This window comes from Danio rerio, chromosome 12 (genome assembly GCF_052040795.2).
Source record: "Danio rerio strain M-AB ecotype USA chromosome 12, GRCz13ab, whole genome shotgun sequence".
NCBI lineage: Eukaryota > Metazoa > Chordata > Actinopteri > Cypriniformes > Danionidae > Danio > Danio rerio.
The window spans coordinates 28,398,388-28,419,830 of NC_141032.1; the positions used below are offsets into that span (position 1 = coordinate 28,398,388).

Below are 21,443 nucleotides of genomic sequence, written 5' to 3' on the forward strand. Positions count from 1 at the left end.
TTTAAAGGTCAGAATCTACCTCTGTCATCTCAAGGTACTTGTGCTTGCACTCTGAACACAAAGTCACTGAACGATTTAGGTCTGCCAGGCCTTGAAGCACGCAGCACACATTTTGTTTTGTAGAACAAGGTTTCATTTCACTGGACAGACCTTTTTAAACTGGAAAGCAGGGTGTGTAAAAAAAAAACTGGAGCAGATGGTTACTGAGTCAGGTCTGCTTTGGTGCTCAATTTGAATAATTTCATATTTTCATTTATTCATTTCCTTTTCGGCTTAGTCCCTTTATTAATCAGGGGTCGCCACAGCGGAATGAACCATCAACTTATCCAGCATATGTTTTATGCATCAGGAAACCTACACAGACACATCGAGAACATGCAAACTTTTGAATGTTTGAATGCCATTTTACATGGCATTTATTGTCATATTACTGAAGGAAGCTGCAGATAGTTCAAAATAAACTGTTTGAAATTGAGCTTACAGAACAGAATATCAGTGTCACATTGCATTGTTGGGACACAGGGTTACAATGTAACCTGCTCACCTAATGTTTATGTTTGTAATATTTATATTATTTGCTAATTAATAACCACCTCACGTGAATGTCTGAATCTGCATCTCATTTTAGAGTCTGCTACTGTCCCCCGGAGTTCGCATTTTGGTCATGGACACAGGTTTGAGAGCCTTATTGACTGAATGATGAAATAAGCTGTTTTCCACCAAGGTGCTAAAATATAATTGGCTGATAATAAATTGGTATTGGCAAGAGGACCCAAAAACTGTGATGCACGCCGCTGTGCCATGACTATTACTCAGTGTATGTTGTAGGTGATCTTTGAAAGGTGAGTTTTTTTGTTTTTTTAACATCCTGATTCCCTTGTTTTGTATTTTATTGGCCTAAATAACCATAACATAAATAGTAAGGTCCGGCACGTTTTAGAGTCCCCTTGAAACATTTCCATTGTATTTTGTTCTATTTGAAAGTGTTGTAAGAAAATGCAGCGTGTTTTTATAATTTGTTTTTATAAATTGTTTGCGTTGTGAAAAAATGCAGCAAATTTTTTTAAAAATGTGTTTGCGTTGTGAGGATTTGCAGCACGTGTGAAGATGAAGATCTTTTTTTAATTTGTTGGCACTTTTTGTAATTGCTTATTTTAAAAAAAAAATGCAGCAGGGTAAGCTTTCTTGGCCACCATACAAAAGTAACACAAGAGACATTTTTATTGTAACAACATATTCTATTCTATTTATATTACTTAAAACCAACGTACAAATAAATATAAATAAAAATTACATCACTGATATTCCGTGATATGTGAATATTTAACTGTACAACTATTTAACGGCCTTGTTAGAGATATTGTTTTTAACACTGTTTTAATAATACTTTTACACTATATTGTATCCAAGATTTTTTAATGAAATTAACTACTTTTCAATACAACAAATCGCTAAAACAAAAACCGTAGTGCTGTTATATGTGCAAAAATGTTGACATGCTACTGATCTCTTTGAAGTCACTGTATAGTACTTACAGTTGAAGTCAGAATTATTAGCCCCCGTTGAATTATTAGCTCCTCTGTTTAATTTTTTCCCCCAATTTCTGTTTAACGGAGAGAAGATTTTTTCAACACATTTCTAAACATAATAATTTTAATAACTAATTTCTAACAACTGATTTATTTTATCCTTGCCATGATGATAGTGAATAATATTTTACTAGATATTTTTCAAGACACTTTTATACAGCTTAAAGTGACATCTAAAGGCTTAACTAGGTTAATTAGGTTAACTAGGTAGGTTCGGGTGATTAGGCAAGTTATTGTATAACAATGTTTTTTTCTCTGTAGACTATCAAAAAAAAATAGCTTAAAGGGGCTAATAATTTTGTCCCTAAAATGTTTTTTTTTTTTTATTAAAAACTGCTTTTATTCTAGATGAAATAAAACAAATAAGACTTTCTCCAGAAGATAAAATATTTTCTGACAAACTGTGAAAATTTCCTTGCTCTATTAAACATCATTAAGGAAATATTTAAAAAAAGTAAAAGTAAAAAACAAAACAAAGGGGAGGCTAATAATTCTGACTTCAACTGTAAATCTGCAGCAAGCAAATAGTTTATAAAAAAGGCTCAGGCTCAGCATCATCAAACCTGTATTTGGGATGAGTGATGGCATAGATGATGGGGTTGTGGATGGCAGATGCTTTGGCAATAACAGCGGGCACAGAGTTCATGTAGGGTGTCAGCATGTCTGCGTATCTGTGAAAAGAATAAGAGGACACGGCATTACACATCATTCCATATGCTTTCATTTTATTCAACCCACATAACATCCAAACACAGCCAAAGAGGAGGTAAATGAGCAAAATGATTCAGTCTTTTGGAAATGTGTAACAGCATGTACAGTATGTGGGATATGAGATCATTAAACAGAGAAAAAATATTTAATTCAAAGAGTGTTTAATTCATGTTTATTATGTTATGTTATGTTATGTTATGTTATGTTATGTTATGTTATGTTATGTTATGTTATGTTATGTTATGTTATGTTATGTTATGTTATGTTATGTTATGTTGTGCTATGTTGTGTTATGTTATAGCAATACCCCAAAGATTTTTTTTTTTAAATGTTGCAAATTTATTAAAAATAAAATCTCTCTCCAGTGATGTTCAATAGGATTTAGGTTTGGGCTCTGGCTGGGCCACTCAAGGACATAACAGAGTTGTTGTAAAGCTACTCCATTGATATTTTGGCAGTTTGCTTTGGGTCATTGTCCTAGTGGAAGATGAACCGTCGCCCCAGTCTGAGGTCAAGAGTACTCTAAAGAAGGTTTTCATTCAGGATGTGTTTGTACATTGCTGCATTCATCTTTCCTTCTATCCTGACTAGTCTTCCAGTTCCTGCTGCTGAAAAACATCCCCATAGCATGATGCTGCGACCTCCATGCTGCACTGTAGGGATGGCATTAACCTGGTGATAATCGGTGCCTGGTTTTCTCCAAACGTATCGCCTGGCATTCACTCCAAAGAGTTCAATATTAGTGTCATCAGACCAGAGAAATTTGTTTCTTATGCTCTAAGAGTCCTGCAGTTGCCTTTTGACAAATTCCAGGTGGGCTGCTACACTGAAAAAAGCAAACAACTTATTTGTGTTGAATTAAAGCAAACAAATTAAAATGTGATAATGTTTAACTTAATTTGTTTGTTTAAATTCAGCCCAAATAAATAGTTTACAACCACTAAAGTAAAACAGTTAAGTAAATCCAAGGAATCATCTTTGAATAAGTATGTGCTGTCTGACCACTCTACCATACAGGTCTGATTGGTGGATTGCTGCACAGATGGTTGTTCTTCTGTAAAGTAATCCTCTCTCCACAGAAGAACGCTGGAGCTCAGACAGATCGGGTCATTGATCACCTCGCTGACTATGGCCCTTTTCAGCTTAGATGGCCGGCCAGTTCTAGGAAGAGTCCTGGTGGTTCCAAACATCTTCCACTTGGATGATGGAGGCCACTGTGCTCATTGGAACTTTCAGACCAATAGAATTTTTTTGTAACCTTCCAAAGCCTTGTGCCTTGAGACAATCTGGTCTCGGAGGTCTAAAAACAATTCCTTTGTCCTTATGCTTGGTTTGGGCCTTGACATGCACTGTCAACCCTGGGACCTTATATAGCCAGGTGTATGTCTTATCAAATCATGTCCAAATCAACTGAATTTATCACAGATGAACTCAAAATAAGCTGCTGAACACCTCAAGAACGATCAGTGGAAACAGAATATACCTGAGATCAATTTAGAGCTTCATGGCAAAGGCTGTCAATATTTACTTACATGGGATTTTTCAGGTTTTTTTTTTTTTTTTAATTCAAACAATTTTAAAAAAATGTGTAAAATTTTAAGGAAATAAATTTATTGAGTTATTTTTAAATTTATTGAAATTTACTCCTTCAATAACAGATTTATTTATCTTTGCCATGATGACAGTAAATAATATTTGACTAGATATTTTTCAAGACACTTCTATACAGCTTAAAGTGACATTTAAAGGCTAGGCAGGTTAGGGTAATTAGGCAAGTTATTGTATAACAGTGGTTTGTTCTGTAAACTATCGATAAAAAAATACTTTAAAGGTGCTAATACAGACATACTGTAAAAAATTTCCTTGCTCTGTTAAAGATCATTTGGGAAATATTTAAAAAAGGAAAAAAAAAATCAAGGGTATATATATATATATATATATATATATATATATATATATATATATATATATATATATATATATATATATATATATATATATATATATATATATATATATAGTGATTTGAATATTATTAGAATTTGTAAGCTTTTTGTCTTATTATATTTATAATTTATATGTACATACATTTGAATGTAATATGTTCAAAGATTTAAATATTTATTCAAGTCTTACTTGTTAAATTATCATATTGTGTAGACAATTATTTACTTTAGTGCCAGAGAAATGAAACAGCAATGTCTGTACTTTAAAGAAGAAATTCTTCTTGGCTACACTCATGAAATACTTTGAAAAAATGTCTGCTTCTCACTTGAGAAAACTGCACTATATGCTGACTCACATAAATGGATAATATTTATTATATTTTATTTAAAACCTTTTCTGCTCTTGTTAACATATCTTTCTGCTTTGAGTCTTTGCACTGTCTGAACAAACAACTAAAGTCAAGTGTTTTTTATTTTATTTTTGTGCTAGCAGTGAATGTCGTGTAAAAATATAGTGACATTGGCAGCTGAAGTTCATCCATCAAATATTAAGCTATTTTGGTTGCCTCCAGTAGCTATAAATGAATAAAAAGCTATAAGAAAAAAAATAACATTATCCAGCAGATTGTAATAAAAATGTAGCTCTGTATTTTACAGTTCTGTTTCTCAAATAATATTATATATTTATAGTCATTGCATAGACTGAGTAATAACAATATACTGGGTGACGTGGGGGTGCAGTAGGTAGTGCTGTCGCCTCATAGCAAGAATTGTTGCTGGTTCGAGCCTCGGATGGGTCAGTTGGCATTTCAGTGTGGAGTTTGCATGTTCTCCCCGCATTCCCGTGGGTTTCCTCCGGGTGCTCCGGTTTCCCCCACAGGTCCAAAGACATGGGGTACAGGTGAATTGGGTAAGCTAAATTGTCCGTAGTGTATGTGTGTGTGTGTGTGTGTGAATGAGTGTGTATGGATGATTCCCAGTGATGGGTTGCAGCTGGAAGGGCATCCTCTGCGTAAAAAATATGCTGGATAAGTTTGCGGTTCATTCCGCTGTGGCAAGCCTTGATTAATAAAGGGACTAAGCCAAAAAGGAAATGAATGAATGCATAACAATATTCTATTCATAAACCTAAACCTAAAACTTAAAATTGCAAATAATTTGGTAACACTTAAGTTTAGATCATAGTTCATGCAAATAACGACTGACTTTTAGTTATAAAGTATGATCTTATTCTTCAGCGCCAATCCCACCCAAAACCTAAACTTTTACATGACTATTAATAAACAGCTAATTGGTAGTTTATTGGGGTAGTAGTGTTAGATCATGGTTTGTTAATACTGTGAATTGTGACCTGAACTAAAACGATTGTTTAAAAATTTTTACAATGTTATTAAAATATGCAAATGAGGAACTATCTCAATAAATATGCTAATTTGAATACATTTCTAGAACAAAAATCTTAATATTGCAAGACGTCACGTTCAAAATTCTTGTTTAACTTTTCACACAGTAGAATCAACGTATCTACTGTCAAAGTCTCTCTAAGGCAAGTCATTTCACTGGGTGGGCATTTTTGTAACACCCAGTGTGCACAGGCATTCAGTTTGAATGGGGACACATCAAATTCATCAAAACTGCTTGCCAAGCTTACGATTAAATTTCATATTAGGAATCACCAATAAAATTAAACAACAATTGCGCCTTTAGTTTCATTTATAAACGTTTGAATCACACAAAATCTGCAGAAACTCATGTCTGGTCCTCCCCTCTTCCTCTGAGTATTGTCAATCTATAGCGATTGATAATTGGCTCCTGTACTAGAAGGTGGGCTTTATTTGCAATTTTGACCGTTACACTTTCCCCCACTCAAAACAATACGAGTAACATGTCTTGTGTTTTCTATAGTCTTTGCTACTTGAAAGAATTCCGTAGAATACAATTTTCTATAAATGGAAAAGGTTTTTTTTTTTTTTTTTTATCACTTTATGAATAACCCAAATTGATAGGTGCGTGAAAAAAACATGTATTAAATCATGTATTTAGCTTATAAAATCAGTAAATTAAGCTCAGTACTTTCACTGTAAAAAGGAATACGTTACTTTAAAAAAGTAAGTAACCCCATTGTAACTTCACTTTAAAAAAAATGGATTCCACACAATTCCTTCAAGTTGTCCCAATACAAATCCATTAAGTTAACTTAATCATTGTTACAAACTTAAGTGGATTGAACATAAAACAAATAGGCTGTCCCCCCCAAAAAAAAAATAAATTAAGAATTGTATTGTTCCAATGCACTTTATACAAGCAGCAAAAGTTATTTTTTGGAGTGGTGGAATTGTTTTAGAGGACTTAATTTTTAAAATTAGGCACTTTATTAATTGATTTAATACTTTTAAGGCAATGAGTTTCCTTATCTTTTTAAGTAAAGTCAATTTATTGCTTTGAGACCAACTGGTTTACTCACTTTTTAAACTAAAGTGAAGTAATTGCTTTTTAAACTTTAAGTACATTGTAAATTGCAATCAAAAGTTCTGGATGGTAATTGTAAAACATGCTGATTCTCACCCAGCAAAAGCAGTGAGAGCCACACAGGAGTATGGAGACCAGGAGATGACATACAACAGGATCACTATGAGCGCTATCTTTGCCATCTTCCATTCGTTTTTCATCCGGTGGATCTTTTTGATAGAATCTCTGGGTCCTCCTTCTCCATTGATTTTCCCCACAGCTCTATTATTCCCATCATACAGATGTGAAAACAAACAGATAAATACAATGCACATCAGTTTACGCAGTGACATATTTAATCAACCACGTAAAGAACACAACAAAGCACTAATCTAAAATGGATCTCTCTTTCTTTCTTTCTTTCTTTCTTTCTTTCTTTCTTTCTTTCTTTTTTTGATAAATAATGAACCTCTCTTTTACAGATTTTTTTTTTCTCCAGTATGACGTACTTAACCAGTTTACCTGTTGGTTTCACGGATGGCCTTGAAGATAAAGAAGTAGCAATAAATGATGACGAAGAGGGGAATGAAGAATACAAAAGTGAAGAGCAGCATTGTGTAGGCTCGAACAGAAGGACTGAAGGTCATGTAGTCCCACGAACAGGACGTCAGCAGACCTTCAGGAACATATGCACCTGACAGGAGAAAATATAATTACATATTGTTGAGTGTATGTACAGTATTGTGGGCTTCCTTTCATGTTTTTTTAAGAATTCAGAGAAGTTCTAGCAAATTAAGTTATATTAAATTAAATGCAAGAGCTCTCTCATCCTCTATAGACAGTAATAGTCCTGAGAAGTTCAGTGTCCAAAAAAAGAAGGCAAAATATTGTCTAAACATTTCATGTGACTTCAGTGGTTTACTGTATTTATATGAAACTATATGCAAAAAAAAGTATATTTACTTTTTGCTGCACAAAATCATTGTTGGAGATTTAAATGGTATTAGTTAACAACTGAAGTCACATGGACTGTTTCATCACTGACCAATGGTCGTTTGAAGGTGTTTATTAACAAGATCAAAGTATCAAAAAAGAGCTGTTTTAAACTCCTGGACTGTACTTTAAACTTTGGCCTACTTTCAAATCATTCAAGCGATTTTGTGTTTAAAAAGTTGTCTAATAGACATCAATAACATCGTAACTTGCTGATACATACTAAACATACTAGCTACATAATAAACTTAGTTACAACAAGGCTAAATTTGGGCAGTTAGTGAAAACGAAATGGACGTCTAATAAATGGCAAAAAGATTAGAACTGTCATTAAACAGAGAGATCCCAGCAGGTTGTGACATCAGGTGACCAAAATTCAATGTTTAGCCAGCATTTTAGGACAACATTATTTTGGCATTCAATAACAATGTCAAAAAACGTTGATATTTGATTGATTTTAGGTTGTGTTGGGAAGTCCTCAAAATCCAACATTGAGCCAACATCTTAAACCAACGTAGTACTGACATCAAATACTGACATTTATTTGTCAGGTATGGCAACCAAAATCGAACGTCTGATAGACATCATAATGATAACGTCCACACAACGCCAAGCTGTAACATCATTAGACGTTGATATTTGGTTGATTTTAGGTTTAAAGTTGGACTCACTGGCCTGATGATGTGTTCTGACGTCAACCCGATTTTCATTTCCAAAAAAAAGGCAACGTCCCCACAATGTTGGGGTACAACTAAAAGATGATGTCATGTTGATGTTCTGTGCCTGCTGGTATTAGACAGATTCACATGTGTAGTCGTTTATTTCTTTTGATGACTAGTATATTTTTGGAGTATTGTTAGACATCTTAACATGACTGGATTTTCACTGACAGCACAAATGTAGCCTTCTTTAAGCCAAGATCTGTATGCTTAAGTCTATGGAAAATGTTTGCTGGAAACAAAAACATTACAATCTCAAATATTGATTTACTAAAAAATGTGACCATTTCTAATTGACCTGTCACATTCAATGTCTACATTTCTGACTCTGATTAAATGCTTCCCTCTTGTCCTTACAGGCAAAACGCCTCTTGTGTTTGTAATTACTTACTCCATCCAAAAAAGGGGGGCAGGCTCCAGCCCATAGAGTAAGCCCAGGCAGCAGAGAGGATCAGCAAGGCTCGCTTGCGTGACATAACGCCAATAGAGGCCAAAGGACGAGTGATCACGAAGTATCGATCTACTGCAATAATCATGAGTGTGATCATCGAGCAGATACCAAACAGAGCACCGCAGAATGCATATAACTCACAGCCTGTGAACAGACACATGAGAAATACTGTAAAATCGTATATAATCCAGTAGTCCAGTCGTGGACAAAGTATACAAATCAAGCACTTGAGTAAAAGCACAGATAGCTTCATATAAATGTAATGGACCCTTTTCACAAGCCTGTTATGATATATGTTATGTGTTTAACGGTCATATTCTTAAATCCTTAAAAGTTTTTATTATTTAGATTCTTTTAAAAACGTATGAACATTTATATGCATTTATGTATGTATTATGTCATCTTTGTGTCAAATTACAACAAATGAAATGCCTCTTAAGCAAAGTGTTTGTAATGCAGTGACAATGGGGCTGAGAGTAAATTTGATGTTATTCTCTCCTCTGACTGTCGTCATCATTCTCACATTATTTTTTTCTTCTTTCTGAAAGTCTTGATAACAGTTCATAACAGTTGAACTATTTCAACAAATATGATTTAAAATATATATATTTGCTGTACTCTCTCTTTTTCACTGCGCTCCAAGTTTGCAAGTTATTTTTTGGCATAGTCAGTATGCTTAGTAGCTCAGTTTGTAAGATGGTAAACTTGTGATGCAGAGCACTCCAGTTTAGTAACAACTGATTTAAAATGAGGGTCAATTTAGATGGCTGCAGTGTACTTTTCTCACGTTTACTAGTTTGATAGTATTTGTTAAATATAGGGAAAAGTTTAGGTCAGTGGTTCGCCTTCCAGTGGACAATGTGTATCTGAAATGTACTGTACGAAAAAATGTCAACTTATTTCATGAAGCATTTAAAATTCGCCAATATTTTACACAGCACCCTCTAGTGGATTTGTCATCTGAAATGTACAACAAAATGTACCTGGAGTAACATATTTTACGTTTCACAAAAATGAAAACTACCACATGCATTTAAAAAGAGCCTGTTTATTTAGCAAGAAAATGCTTCAATTTATTAACAAAACTGAGAAATGATAACTAAAGTGTCTGCTTTGAAAAATGACACATACAGTTGAAACCAGAAGTTTACATACACTGTATAAAGGCACATAACCATTTTAAAAAGTCAGATGTTAATATGACTAAACTTGTTCTCTTTTGGGTAAGTTAGGATTGTCAAATTTGTTTCTGTTATGCTTAATAACAGAATAATAAGAGAGATATTTTTTGAGAAATTGCTATAACTTTTCTTGAAAGTCAAGTTTACATACAATAAGATTATTGCGCCCCTGAAAAAGCTGATGGTGTTAAGGTTTTGGAAATTTCTGATTGGCTAATTGACAACATTTGAGTTAATTGGAGGCACAACTGTAGAATAGTATTTAAGAAAAACCTCAAACACACTGCTTCCTTGTGTGACAACATGGGAAAATCAACAAGCCAGAATCAACAAAAAAGCCAGATTACAATTTGCTAAATTACACTGGGGAAAAAGAATTTTTGGAGATATGTCCTGAGGTCTGATTGTTACATTCGTAGAAGAAAGGGGAAAGCCTACAAGTCTAGGATAATCATCCCGACTGTGTATGTGGGCGGCAGCATCATATTGTGGGGTTGTTTTGCTGCAGGAGGGACTGCTCCACTTCACAGCATAGATGGTATCATGAAGAAAGAACATTATCTAGAAATACTGAAGCAACATCTCCAGACATCAGCCAGGAAATTAAAACTTGGCCACAAATGGGTCTTCTTAACAGACCATGACCCTAATCATACTACCAAATTAGTTAAAATGTGCTTTAAGGACAACAGAGTGAATGTTTTGAAGTGGCCATCACAAAGCCCTGATCTCAATCCTATAGAAAATTTGTAGGCATATTTGAAAATGCTTGTGCGAGCAAGAGAGCCAACATATCTGACTCAGTAAAACCAATTCTGTCAGGAGGAATGGGTCAAAATTGCATTAAACTATTGTGAGAAGCTTGTGGATACCCAAAAAATTTGACCAAAGTTATAGAGTTTAAAAGCAAAGCTACAAAAATACCAAGGAAATGTATTAAAACTTTTGACTGTCTAAAAATTTATTAAAAATTCTCAAAAAAAAAAAAAAAAAAAAAACTCTCTCATTCTGGCATTTAGCAATTTAAATCATTTAGGTAATCCTAACGGACTTAAAATTGTAAATGTTTAGTATGATTTTTCATCCGACATCTTTTTTAAAAAGGGGTTATGTTCCTTTTTTTGGAGTGTATGTAAACTTCTGGTTTCAACTGTATAAGTATATTTGATAATATAGCATATTTAAAATAATAAACATAAAATGTGTGTTAATGTGAGTGAACAAATACAAACATACATGATAAAAAAGACAGTAAGCATAGAGCATGTTTTAAGAAGAATGTAATATGTAACCATACTAAAAGCAGTGTGCAGATTACAATGGGTGGAGAGAGAGAGGAAACCCCCCTCCCCCTCCCTAATTAATGCTTGAACTCACTTGAAGGAAGTCAAACTATTTATATTATAAATATAAATTTGACCCCGTTATAATAGTTCATACCATTGCCTATGCATGAACGCACCCGGGATGCTGGAAAAATTTAGTCAACGGTCTGAAACAAGCAGATCCAGCCAATTGAAAGGCACTGTAACTATTCAAAAGACACTTTTTTTGTTAATAAAGTGTTTAGATCTAATTTATAGCCTAAATTATAGCCTAAAAGTGAGGCCAAATTAAACTATGGTGTGTATTTAATTAGGCACCCGCCTGCATCTTTCATAGCTCATCACAGTTTACTGTGTCAAAATCAAATTATTCACAAAAACACTGAAAATATGTTTGATTTATAAATTAGATCAAAAATATGATTTTTTTTTTTTGCAAGCATAGGCACACTGTAAAAAAGCAGACCCCCCTTGATAGTCACAGTTTAATTTACACTGACTACAAGCAAAAGTTTCTTGAGATAAAAATACACCTGAGAAGTTCAAATACTTCAAAAAAAAGTACTTTTGTAGAGTAGTGAAGTAAAATGCTGTTACTGTCCACCACTGCCTGTACAGCACTAATAAAAGCAAGTCCTTCTATAAATCAACCACCTCACTTGCGTTTCTTTATGAAAAGTGTAAGACTTGAAATAGCCTTAGATGAAAGAAAACATGTTTTTCTTATCAACGCAGAAATGCTAGTTAATTCATACAAGCTGCACATGCTGGAGACTGTGGATGTGTAATTATAATAATAATGGAAAGCCCTGTAACCCTGTGAATCTATAATTGCTTCGGAAATGTCACTAATGTGAACCGGGCTCTCATTGTGCAGGCAGGAGAATGGTATAAGTTTAGGAATGTGTCATTGAAAAGCCCATATTTATTGACTGCATGTTTAAATATTGCTTTAGACTCGATTATAGTTCTATGGTTTGAATAGCGCTGTGTGTATAATTGCAGATAGGGATAATGTACAATCATTTGATCTCATATTGTCCTAAAGGATTTTGTTTTAGCAATAATTGCTAACTGACCGTATATTATACCAGAGCTATTTAATAGCTAAAACTAAAGCCTTGAAATGAAAACCCTTTTGTTAATTAAAATAAAATAAATGTAAAAAAGGACATTATTATTATTAAACACAAACAAAGAATAAATAATGCCTTACAGCATATCTTGATCATAAGCAAAGTTGTTATTAACATTTATTAATAAAATTGTAAATTTAATAATTAGATCTGTTAGGATTAGTAAATGCACTGTAAACTAACATGAACTTTTTTTAACAAGCAAGAACAAAAGTTAACAAATCCTGCAAAAAATTCTGAAAAGGTACATAGTGAACAATATTTAATTAATTATTTACAACCCCAAAACAGAAACAGTTGTGACAGGATTGAGCAAGCAAATAAAAAAAGAAAGTAGGAATTTCAAAATTTGCTATGACTTTAAGCCCAGAGAAGTGGACGGCACTTCTGGACATTGTTAACATAGGGCTTCATTTAGGCACCATAATGTTTTCACTGGCATTTGTTGATAAAACTATGTTCTGTAGTTAAAAAAGATTTTCCAAATTAGTCTTGAGCTCATGTGGTGATATCGCTTATAAATGAATGACGATTTTTAGTGCAGTGCCACCGGAGGGATCACAGATCAGGCTTAGGCTTGCACTCTTGTCCTTTACGCACTGAAATTCCTCCAGATTCTTTGAATCGTGTTATGCTATGTAGAAGGTGAAATATACAAATGTCTTGCATCTTTCTTTGAGGAACATTGTTTGTAAACATTTAAATTTTCTTACGTATTTGTTAGCAAAATGGCAGTCCTCGGCCATTTATGGATATGTTATTAAAATCCAAAGTTGCATTTGGTAATGTTCAAATTAAAGTTAATTAAAATAAATAAATGTCTCTGAAAAAAATGTGGTTCGAATCAAATCAAATCACTTTTATTTATTTTTTTCAACTAATGTTAAGAAAGTTATTCTTAGCATTAGTTAACATTTCTTACCATAAGTTAACATTTCAATCTTATTTATTTATAACTATATTTTTTTAAGCTGTCACAAAACAGTATTCCTTAAATTTCATTTAAATTGATGCGCTGCAATAACTAGAGCTTAAAATGAAATAAACTAAGAATAAGCATTGACAGAATAATGCATTCCAACTATAAAAGAACAACAACAACCTCCTGTATAAAATATTAACTATGAAACAACATGAACAATCCATAACTGCTGGGAGTTGTACGTTTCTCAGATATTATTAATTAGGTGATGTTTGCAGTACACAAGTCAAGCCAAAGAATGCTTGTTAAATTCTGATTGAGTAAGATTTAGAAGGGGTCCTTGAATGTGGACATGTGTTATGAATTATGTATTATTATTTAACTTTTTTATTATTAGTTACTGTGTATTGTTGACTTTTGAGCATCAATAGCTAAAAATTATAATGCTGAAAGTTCAAAGCAAAGGGAGATAATTTTATTCAATAAAATTCACTTTTCAAGGCCTTCTTTCAGAGTGTACTAGGTGGTTAAATGTGCCAGTTGACCAGTCAGAGCCCATTGTGTATTTCTGAAGGACAGGATTCAGAGAAAGCTTTATCAGAGAGTCAAAAGAAAACAGTTGGTGTAGAATAACAGGGAATTGTTTGAAAAATTATGCATTTTTTTGTTTGTTTGTTTTGGTTTTTAAACACAACATAGGCTCATTCTGAAAATGTACACGAAGATTAAAATAAATACATTTCTGGAGATCCCAAATGATGTAGCCAGAAAAACGTATTGCTGTATTTTGTCTTTATAATGAATGCTACAGGGTGGAATGACGCCATTTCTTTTCACGCTTACCATCTGACCGTTTACCTCCATGTGGACCATTTTTTCAGCTGTTAGTCTGTCCAGTGGCTCGCCGCGTACGTTGGAGGATTTAAGATGCAGAGCGGAGTTGACTGTGACAACAGGGTTCAAGTCCGGCGAAGATTGATTCCAAAAAGTGGGTAAGACAAAACCAAAAGCCAAAAAATAAAATGAACAAGTAATTAACAAGGTAAGAATGTGGTAAATTCTGAAAATGTAGTAAAAATCAGGCTGCTGTGAGGGATTTTCTTTTTCTGGATTGCTTTTGAAAACACTGTCGATTGGGTTCAGGGAAGTGGGTGGGAGCTGGTCAATCTGTGCTTTTTAAAAAACTATCGATTGGGTTTGGGGAAGGAGGAAGGTGGGTCAGTCAGTTGAAAGCGGCCTCTGGTAGAATAATGCGTGAAGAGCAGGCACGCATGGCACTCGTGAAAGAAATTTGAGATCTCAAAATGCATACAGTGTCCTCTGGCGGATTCGTGAAAACAAATTCAGGAATGTGTATAGGGGTACATAATCAGAATGAGCCTGGGTTGTTTCAATGAATGCCCATAAACATAATTAAACATTTGAAAACAGCTGACTGACCACTCCTTTAAGAAACTGCAAATTTAATTTAATTTAATTTAATTTAAATTAATTTAATTTTAAATAAACAATAATTAAATTGAATAAATGCTATATTTGGAATATTTTTTTATCATTTAAAAGATCAAAAAATATTTAAGTAATTTAGTACAAAAAAATAGAAAGAAGTAAATACCAACACACTTTCCACCTGTAAAAAAAATAGAATACACATATAAATTAAACTAAAGTTTGGTGCAGGATAAAAAACTCATTTTGAGAAAACTGACTTTAAAATACTGTTACTGTAAATGCTGTTACTGTAATAAAGTACTGCACTGTTGTTAAAATCTACTGATACAAATTGATAAAGAATGACAAAATCAACACATATCTATATTTTGGGTTATACAGTTCTGTCTGGATCTTGAATCTAATTGGCTGATAGCTGTGATATATTTAAGTAATATCAGCATCCGTACAGCCTCTTTACCCTTTGTGTATTACTCTGCCCAAATACAGCCAGCAACAAGAGTACAAATACAGCCAGCACCACAAAAAATTGAACCCAGCGTCTGGTGATGTCTACATGTTCCAGACTTTAAGCAGTATTTGACTGCAATGAATTTGCAACCAAGTAATAAAATCTGAAAGTTTGATTTATGATTATTATTCTGTTCCATTACTTTTGGACCCTTAACAAGTGGGAGACACAGATGCAAACTGTTGTAATTCCTACAACAGTCACCTTATTTGGATGTAAGTTAAAGCATTTAAAGTACATCTAGTTTGTTTTATTTCAGATTTATTGTGTTGTTGTATAGAGCAAAAATTCTTAGAATTGTGTCGATGTGCAAATATTTATGGACCTAACTGTATACATATACAGTATATACGAAAAGTTGAAAAAAAGTAAAAAAATTCAAAACTGACAGTCAAATGGAAAAAAAACTTTGTCTTTGCCTGCAGTGTCTTGCCTTAAGACATCATTGATTCATATAACAATAAATAAATGAGTGAAAGAAAGAAAGGATGCCACTTTCTCATTCTTCTACAGCAGTTTGAGAGTGTTTTATTGAACATCAGATCTCTCTCAAAAACCTCAGGTGGACGAGAGACTCGAGAGAGTTTAACTGAGCTCATTCCACCTCATCAACCATACAGCAACTACTTCACTTCAAAGAACAAGTGCTTAAAAGGTCTGAAAACTAAACAAGACCATCAGTGATCCCAGGCAACCTCGGTCAACCTGCATTTTCTGTTTCATTACTGCCATTATTCGAAAGCCTAACATTAGAGCAACCCATTATCCCACATTTGCTTCTGCTCACCAGATGAACATGTATAATCATGTCAATGTTGTGCTTCCAGGAATTGTTTTATTTTTTTGACTGATATCAAAATTCAAAGCAGAGTGATATGTTTAGGAGAGCTTCATTGAATGAGAGATCACATTTGTAATTTAATGCATTTGCATGGAGCTGTTGAGTCATGGAGCATTTACTGCTATTCTAGAAAGCCATGAAGAGAAAATGTCTCAACTATGCTAATTCACCTCTGGTTTTTAGAACAAATGTGAAGTAGATTTGTTATTACAATAGAACATTGCATTTTTGATCAATCAACACAAAATACTATTGTTATCAACAAAATAAAATATATATATATTTAAAAATCAAGTGAAATTAAATATTTAAAAATATTTCAACTCATTTGATGTCAGTTACACTGTAAAAAAAATGCAGAATTCCACACAGTTCATTCATATTTTCCAACCCAAATCGATTAAGTTTACTTAACACTTTTAGCAAACTTATGTGGATTGAACATAAAAAAATAAGTTGTTCCAATGAAATTTTAAGAATTGTGTTGTTTCAGCTTATTTTAAATAAGTAGTTTGAACAAGTAAAACAATATTTTTTTATTGTAGTTGACAAGGAAATATGGCATCAAATTATCTTCATGTACTAAAATTAAGAATGAATAAAAATACATAGATATAAACGTGCAGATAAACAAGCCATTTGAGGAAATTACATTTTTTATTCCCTCAAAGTTGTTTATGAATAAGTAAAGGAACATTAAGGCACATGTGCAATTCCAAAAATGTTTTATGTGCTATTTATTAAGCAAATTGTACTCATTATCATTAAAGGGTATCTATTTTAACTCTTTTTCAAGTTTTAGGATAGGTTTTCTGTTCTCCAGAATGTCTAAGTTTCAGCTTAAAACACCCATCAGATTATTTATTATACCTTTCAAAATATTGGAATTTTTTGCTCTGAACACATTGTAGCTGTTTTGTTGGCTGTGCCTTTAATGCTAGTTCTCCCAACCCACCTTTCCCACGTGCCTGTCAGAGTGTGCCTCAATCTCTGCCCGTGTGCGTTAAATAAACAGCACAGTGACAGACATCAAGGAAGCAGATCTCATTAAGCTTTTGTGAGAAACACTACAGTAAGCTGATTAATGTTTGATGTATTTGTTGTGAAGTTACAATGATGAGTCACACAGAATATCATTACAAAGTTCACATGCACACACTGCAGACACAAACAACTTGTGCGTTTAACTTTTTTAGATATGTGTTAAAAAATCCTCTCTCCGTTTATGTATATATATATATATATATATATATATATATATATATATATATATATATATATATATATATATATATATATATATATATATATATATATATATATATATATGTATATATATATATACATATACATATATATATATATATATATATATATATATATATATATATATACATATATATATATATATATATATATATATATATATATATATATATATATATATACATATATATATATATATATATATATATATATATATATATATATATATATATATATATATATATATATATATATATATATATATATATATATATATATATATATATATATATATATATATATATATATATATATATATATATATATATATATATATATATATATATATACATATATATATATATATATATATATATATATATATATATATATATATATATATATATATATATATATATGTATATATTGTTGGTGTAACGATATGCGTATTCGTATTGAACCGTTCGGTACGAGACTTTCGGTTCGGTACGCATTGCAAACCGAACGATTCGATTTAGACTAATATCTAAAAAAATAAAAGAGAAGAAATACAAAATATAATGTTTTCAGTGCAACAACGCTCAACATGGTATCCTAAATGACGTGGCAGACAACATGCTGCCGTCCCCGCTGTCATGTTAAACAGTAGAACATCGCTTTTGAACTCAGTATATCACTTTATTAAACATGCACGCAATCTTGCTGCCTTCTGTGTCACTGTCAGCCTACTCGTGCTAGCTCCGCCCCTGTTGTCCCAGCAACCCTCGACCCCAGAACAGCCAATCTCAATAACCTACCTGTTCACATATCACCGCACACACCCGCCCACCTCCAAACACAACTCCTGTCAGGCACACATTGTACTAGTTCGCAAAATGGCTAGTTAATGTCATCCTCCTACAAACCTTTTTCTTGGCAGCTGCATGGATGGTGCCATAGCGACCAGCGTCTTCAGGTAGAATGTTTAGAACTTCGATTTACAGCGTTTACAACTGAAAATTTGCACTCCGAAAATGGTATTCAATAGAGTTTTGAGTGGATTACGTAGTGTTTTCATCTTTGAAAAGTGTGTGTTAAAGCCGTTATGAACAGTCAGATGTAGTTCAAGCACGAGAGGAAAACTTTCTCCTAGTTCACGTGTCTGCCGTCAGAAATATAGTTTCCCCCACACACACGCGCCCAATACTTCACTGCATTATAGAGCAATGGCACAAAACTTAACAGGTATAAGTCATGTAATTTACAAAAATGACCAATAAAAGCCCGTTATTGATACTCTGCTGATTTGCTGTTGATTCTAATGACTTTCATTCAAAACAAGGCCGAGGCGATCAGTACATTTATAGCTGTGGATATGAGAGACCTTAAACGGTAGTGGAAATTTCAGGTTTCAAAAAAATGTTAAATGTTATAGAGCCCGGTTACATTATTACTTGATAAGCCCATTTCAGTCAGATAATTCCTGCTTTCATATCCACTAAATCAGGTGACCGTCAAAAACAAATAAAACAATATTTAAAAATTGATTGAGTCTGAGTTCCATATAAAAACTAAATTGTTCTTTTCTTTTTACTTGTTTAACTACTACATATTACATTTATTTTTTATCGGAAGCTTTTTGGTTTTGAGTATAAAGAAGAAACCGGATCTGCAACAAACCTAAGCAGAAACCCCAGAAGTATAGCTCTATCACTGTTTAAAGTAAAAGAAAAAAAAAACAAGATCATACTTTTATAATCCTCTGGCTTTTTTCTTTTTGTGCTGCATCGAAAACGTACCGAACCGTGGCACCACTGTGTCGTATCAAACCTAACCTAACAACTTGCATTTTTTTGAACTGTTACACCCTATATATATATATATATATATATATATATATATATATATATATATATATATATATATATATATATATATATATATATATATAAATATAAATATATATATATATATATATATATATATATATATATATATATATATATATATATATATATATATATATATATATACATATATATATATATATATATATATATATATATATATATATATATATATATATATAGGGTGTAACATACATATATAATAATACAAATATATATATATTTGTATTATTTTTATTTTATTTTTTTATCACTACTATATATCATTTGTTTTATACAGTATGTTCAATTTAATGTAAACATTGCAAATTCGTTGGCAATCCATTTGTCACGCCAATAAAGCAAGTTTAATTTAATTTTAATTGAATTAGAGAGAGAGAGAGAAAGATTCATTAGACAAATCAAAAGGCACACTCAACTGACCAAATTAAATGTCTTAATTGCAGAAAAAAAGTTGATAAACAAGTAATAATATGTGCTTTTCCTAAAAATATTTGTTTTTAATATATTTATGTTTATTGTTGTTCTAGGATGATGAAAACATAATTACCACAGTTATTCTCCTCAATAATAACACCCTGAAAAAAGACTGATAAATGTATCCCCAATTATGTTCGTTCTGCTTGATGTACCAAAAACATTTCCATTGCACATAATGATGGTTGATTTAAAGAAGCCTCTTTGCATTGTCATCAAAACACTGATTCTTCCGCTATGACCTCTGAGGACACTGAGGTGTTTCTTCTCCTTGACCAGGATGCAGTTATGCATCAATGAATAATCCCTCTCCAAATGTGATCCTCTAGCATTATCTGTTCTGTACTTTCCTCTCATCTGTACTACAATCGGTGAATCATGAAGATAATCTGCTATAAAAAAAAAATGCAGTTCCCCTGACGTCCAGCTCTTTCTTAACATCTGTACAAGAAATCTTGAATGCCTTCAAAAGATTTGTTTTATCAAGTCGTGATTTTCTAACAGCTGGATTACCTTTTTCTCCAAAGATCCATCGCTTGTGCAAACTGGTGGTGAAGAAGATTGGTGTTTGAGTGACACACATCAGGAAATCAGTGACAGCAAGATTGATGATGAACATGTTGGCAGGTGTTCTCAAACTCCGGCTCCTGAAAACATAAACAAAACAAAAGACAAATTATAAAGTTCTGAATTTAAAAAAGAGAACATCAGTTTATCCAGCCTGATCTCACAAGGAAATGTAAATATTTTACATTTTGTCAGTTTAGTGACTAATTCGTATGAATTCTCACAAGTTCAGTCGTACGAAAATGTGCGATTTTAAAAAGGAGGCATGGTACCCAACCCCTAACCCCAAAATTCATTAAGTAATAAGCAAATCATACTAAATTGTACAAATTAGATCGTACGAATTCATACGAATTAACCACTAAATCAAAAAGTTACGAATTGCGTTGGTTTATCAGTATATTTCCATCCACCTATTTTTATGAACATTTTAGAAAATCTAGAAAAAAATACTTAATGGAAATGCTAAGTTGCTCATACATTTCTGATATTGCACATAATAACTTATGTTCACAACTAAGTAGAATAAACTTTTTATCGAATTAGAAAAATGTGCATGAAGTACAAAGGAAACACGTTTAAAGAATAAATCAATTCATAAATAAATAAATTCAGCATGCACATCTGAAAAGACATGAAAGCTTATTTTTTAATAAACTATAACAAACAAACAAAATGAAAACAAAAAAGGGCAAGATGGGACAGCATTAATGGACATACCAGCGGACACACCATATTGAATTGTTGAATTTTTGTAGATGGATGAAGTTTTGGTCATTCTAAAATCCCTCAGCCAAAGTCTATCATCAAAGTGGTTCGGTTATGAGCAGCTGCGCTCCCAAAGACTGCTCTCACACCTCCAAAAACGCAGGTAATTTAATATTTAATAAATAAGGCCTGCAGTGACTTTTCTTATGATATTTTGCACCAATGTATCCAGAAGTGAATTTTGATCTCTTTGACTCAAATGACTGGAAATGGCACAAATGTTTTATGCGTTGTTCCAGTTTTGCGCAAGAGTT

At 32.6% G+C, this 21,443-nt stretch overlaps 1 protein-coding gene across 5 annotated transcripts in view; it reads right to left on the bottom strand.

Annotated features, from left to right (window-relative positions):
* The window catches only part of opn4b (opsin 4b), a 74,466-nt gene that overhangs the window by 18,545 nt on the left and 34,478 nt on the right, over positions 1-21,443 (bottom strand). For all 5 annotated transcript variants that reach the window (XM_087274537.1, XM_087274536.1, XM_087274538.1 and 2 more), the window contains 5 exon segments: positions 20,368-20,501; positions 8,798-9,001; positions 7,217-7,388; positions 6,812-6,976; positions 2,153-2,260 (listed from right to left, as the gene is read on the bottom strand). In XM_087274537.1, the coding sequence (XP_087130663.1) occupies positions 2,153-2,260; positions 6,812-6,976; positions 7,217-7,388; positions 8,798-9,001; positions 20,368-20,501 (783 nt within the window).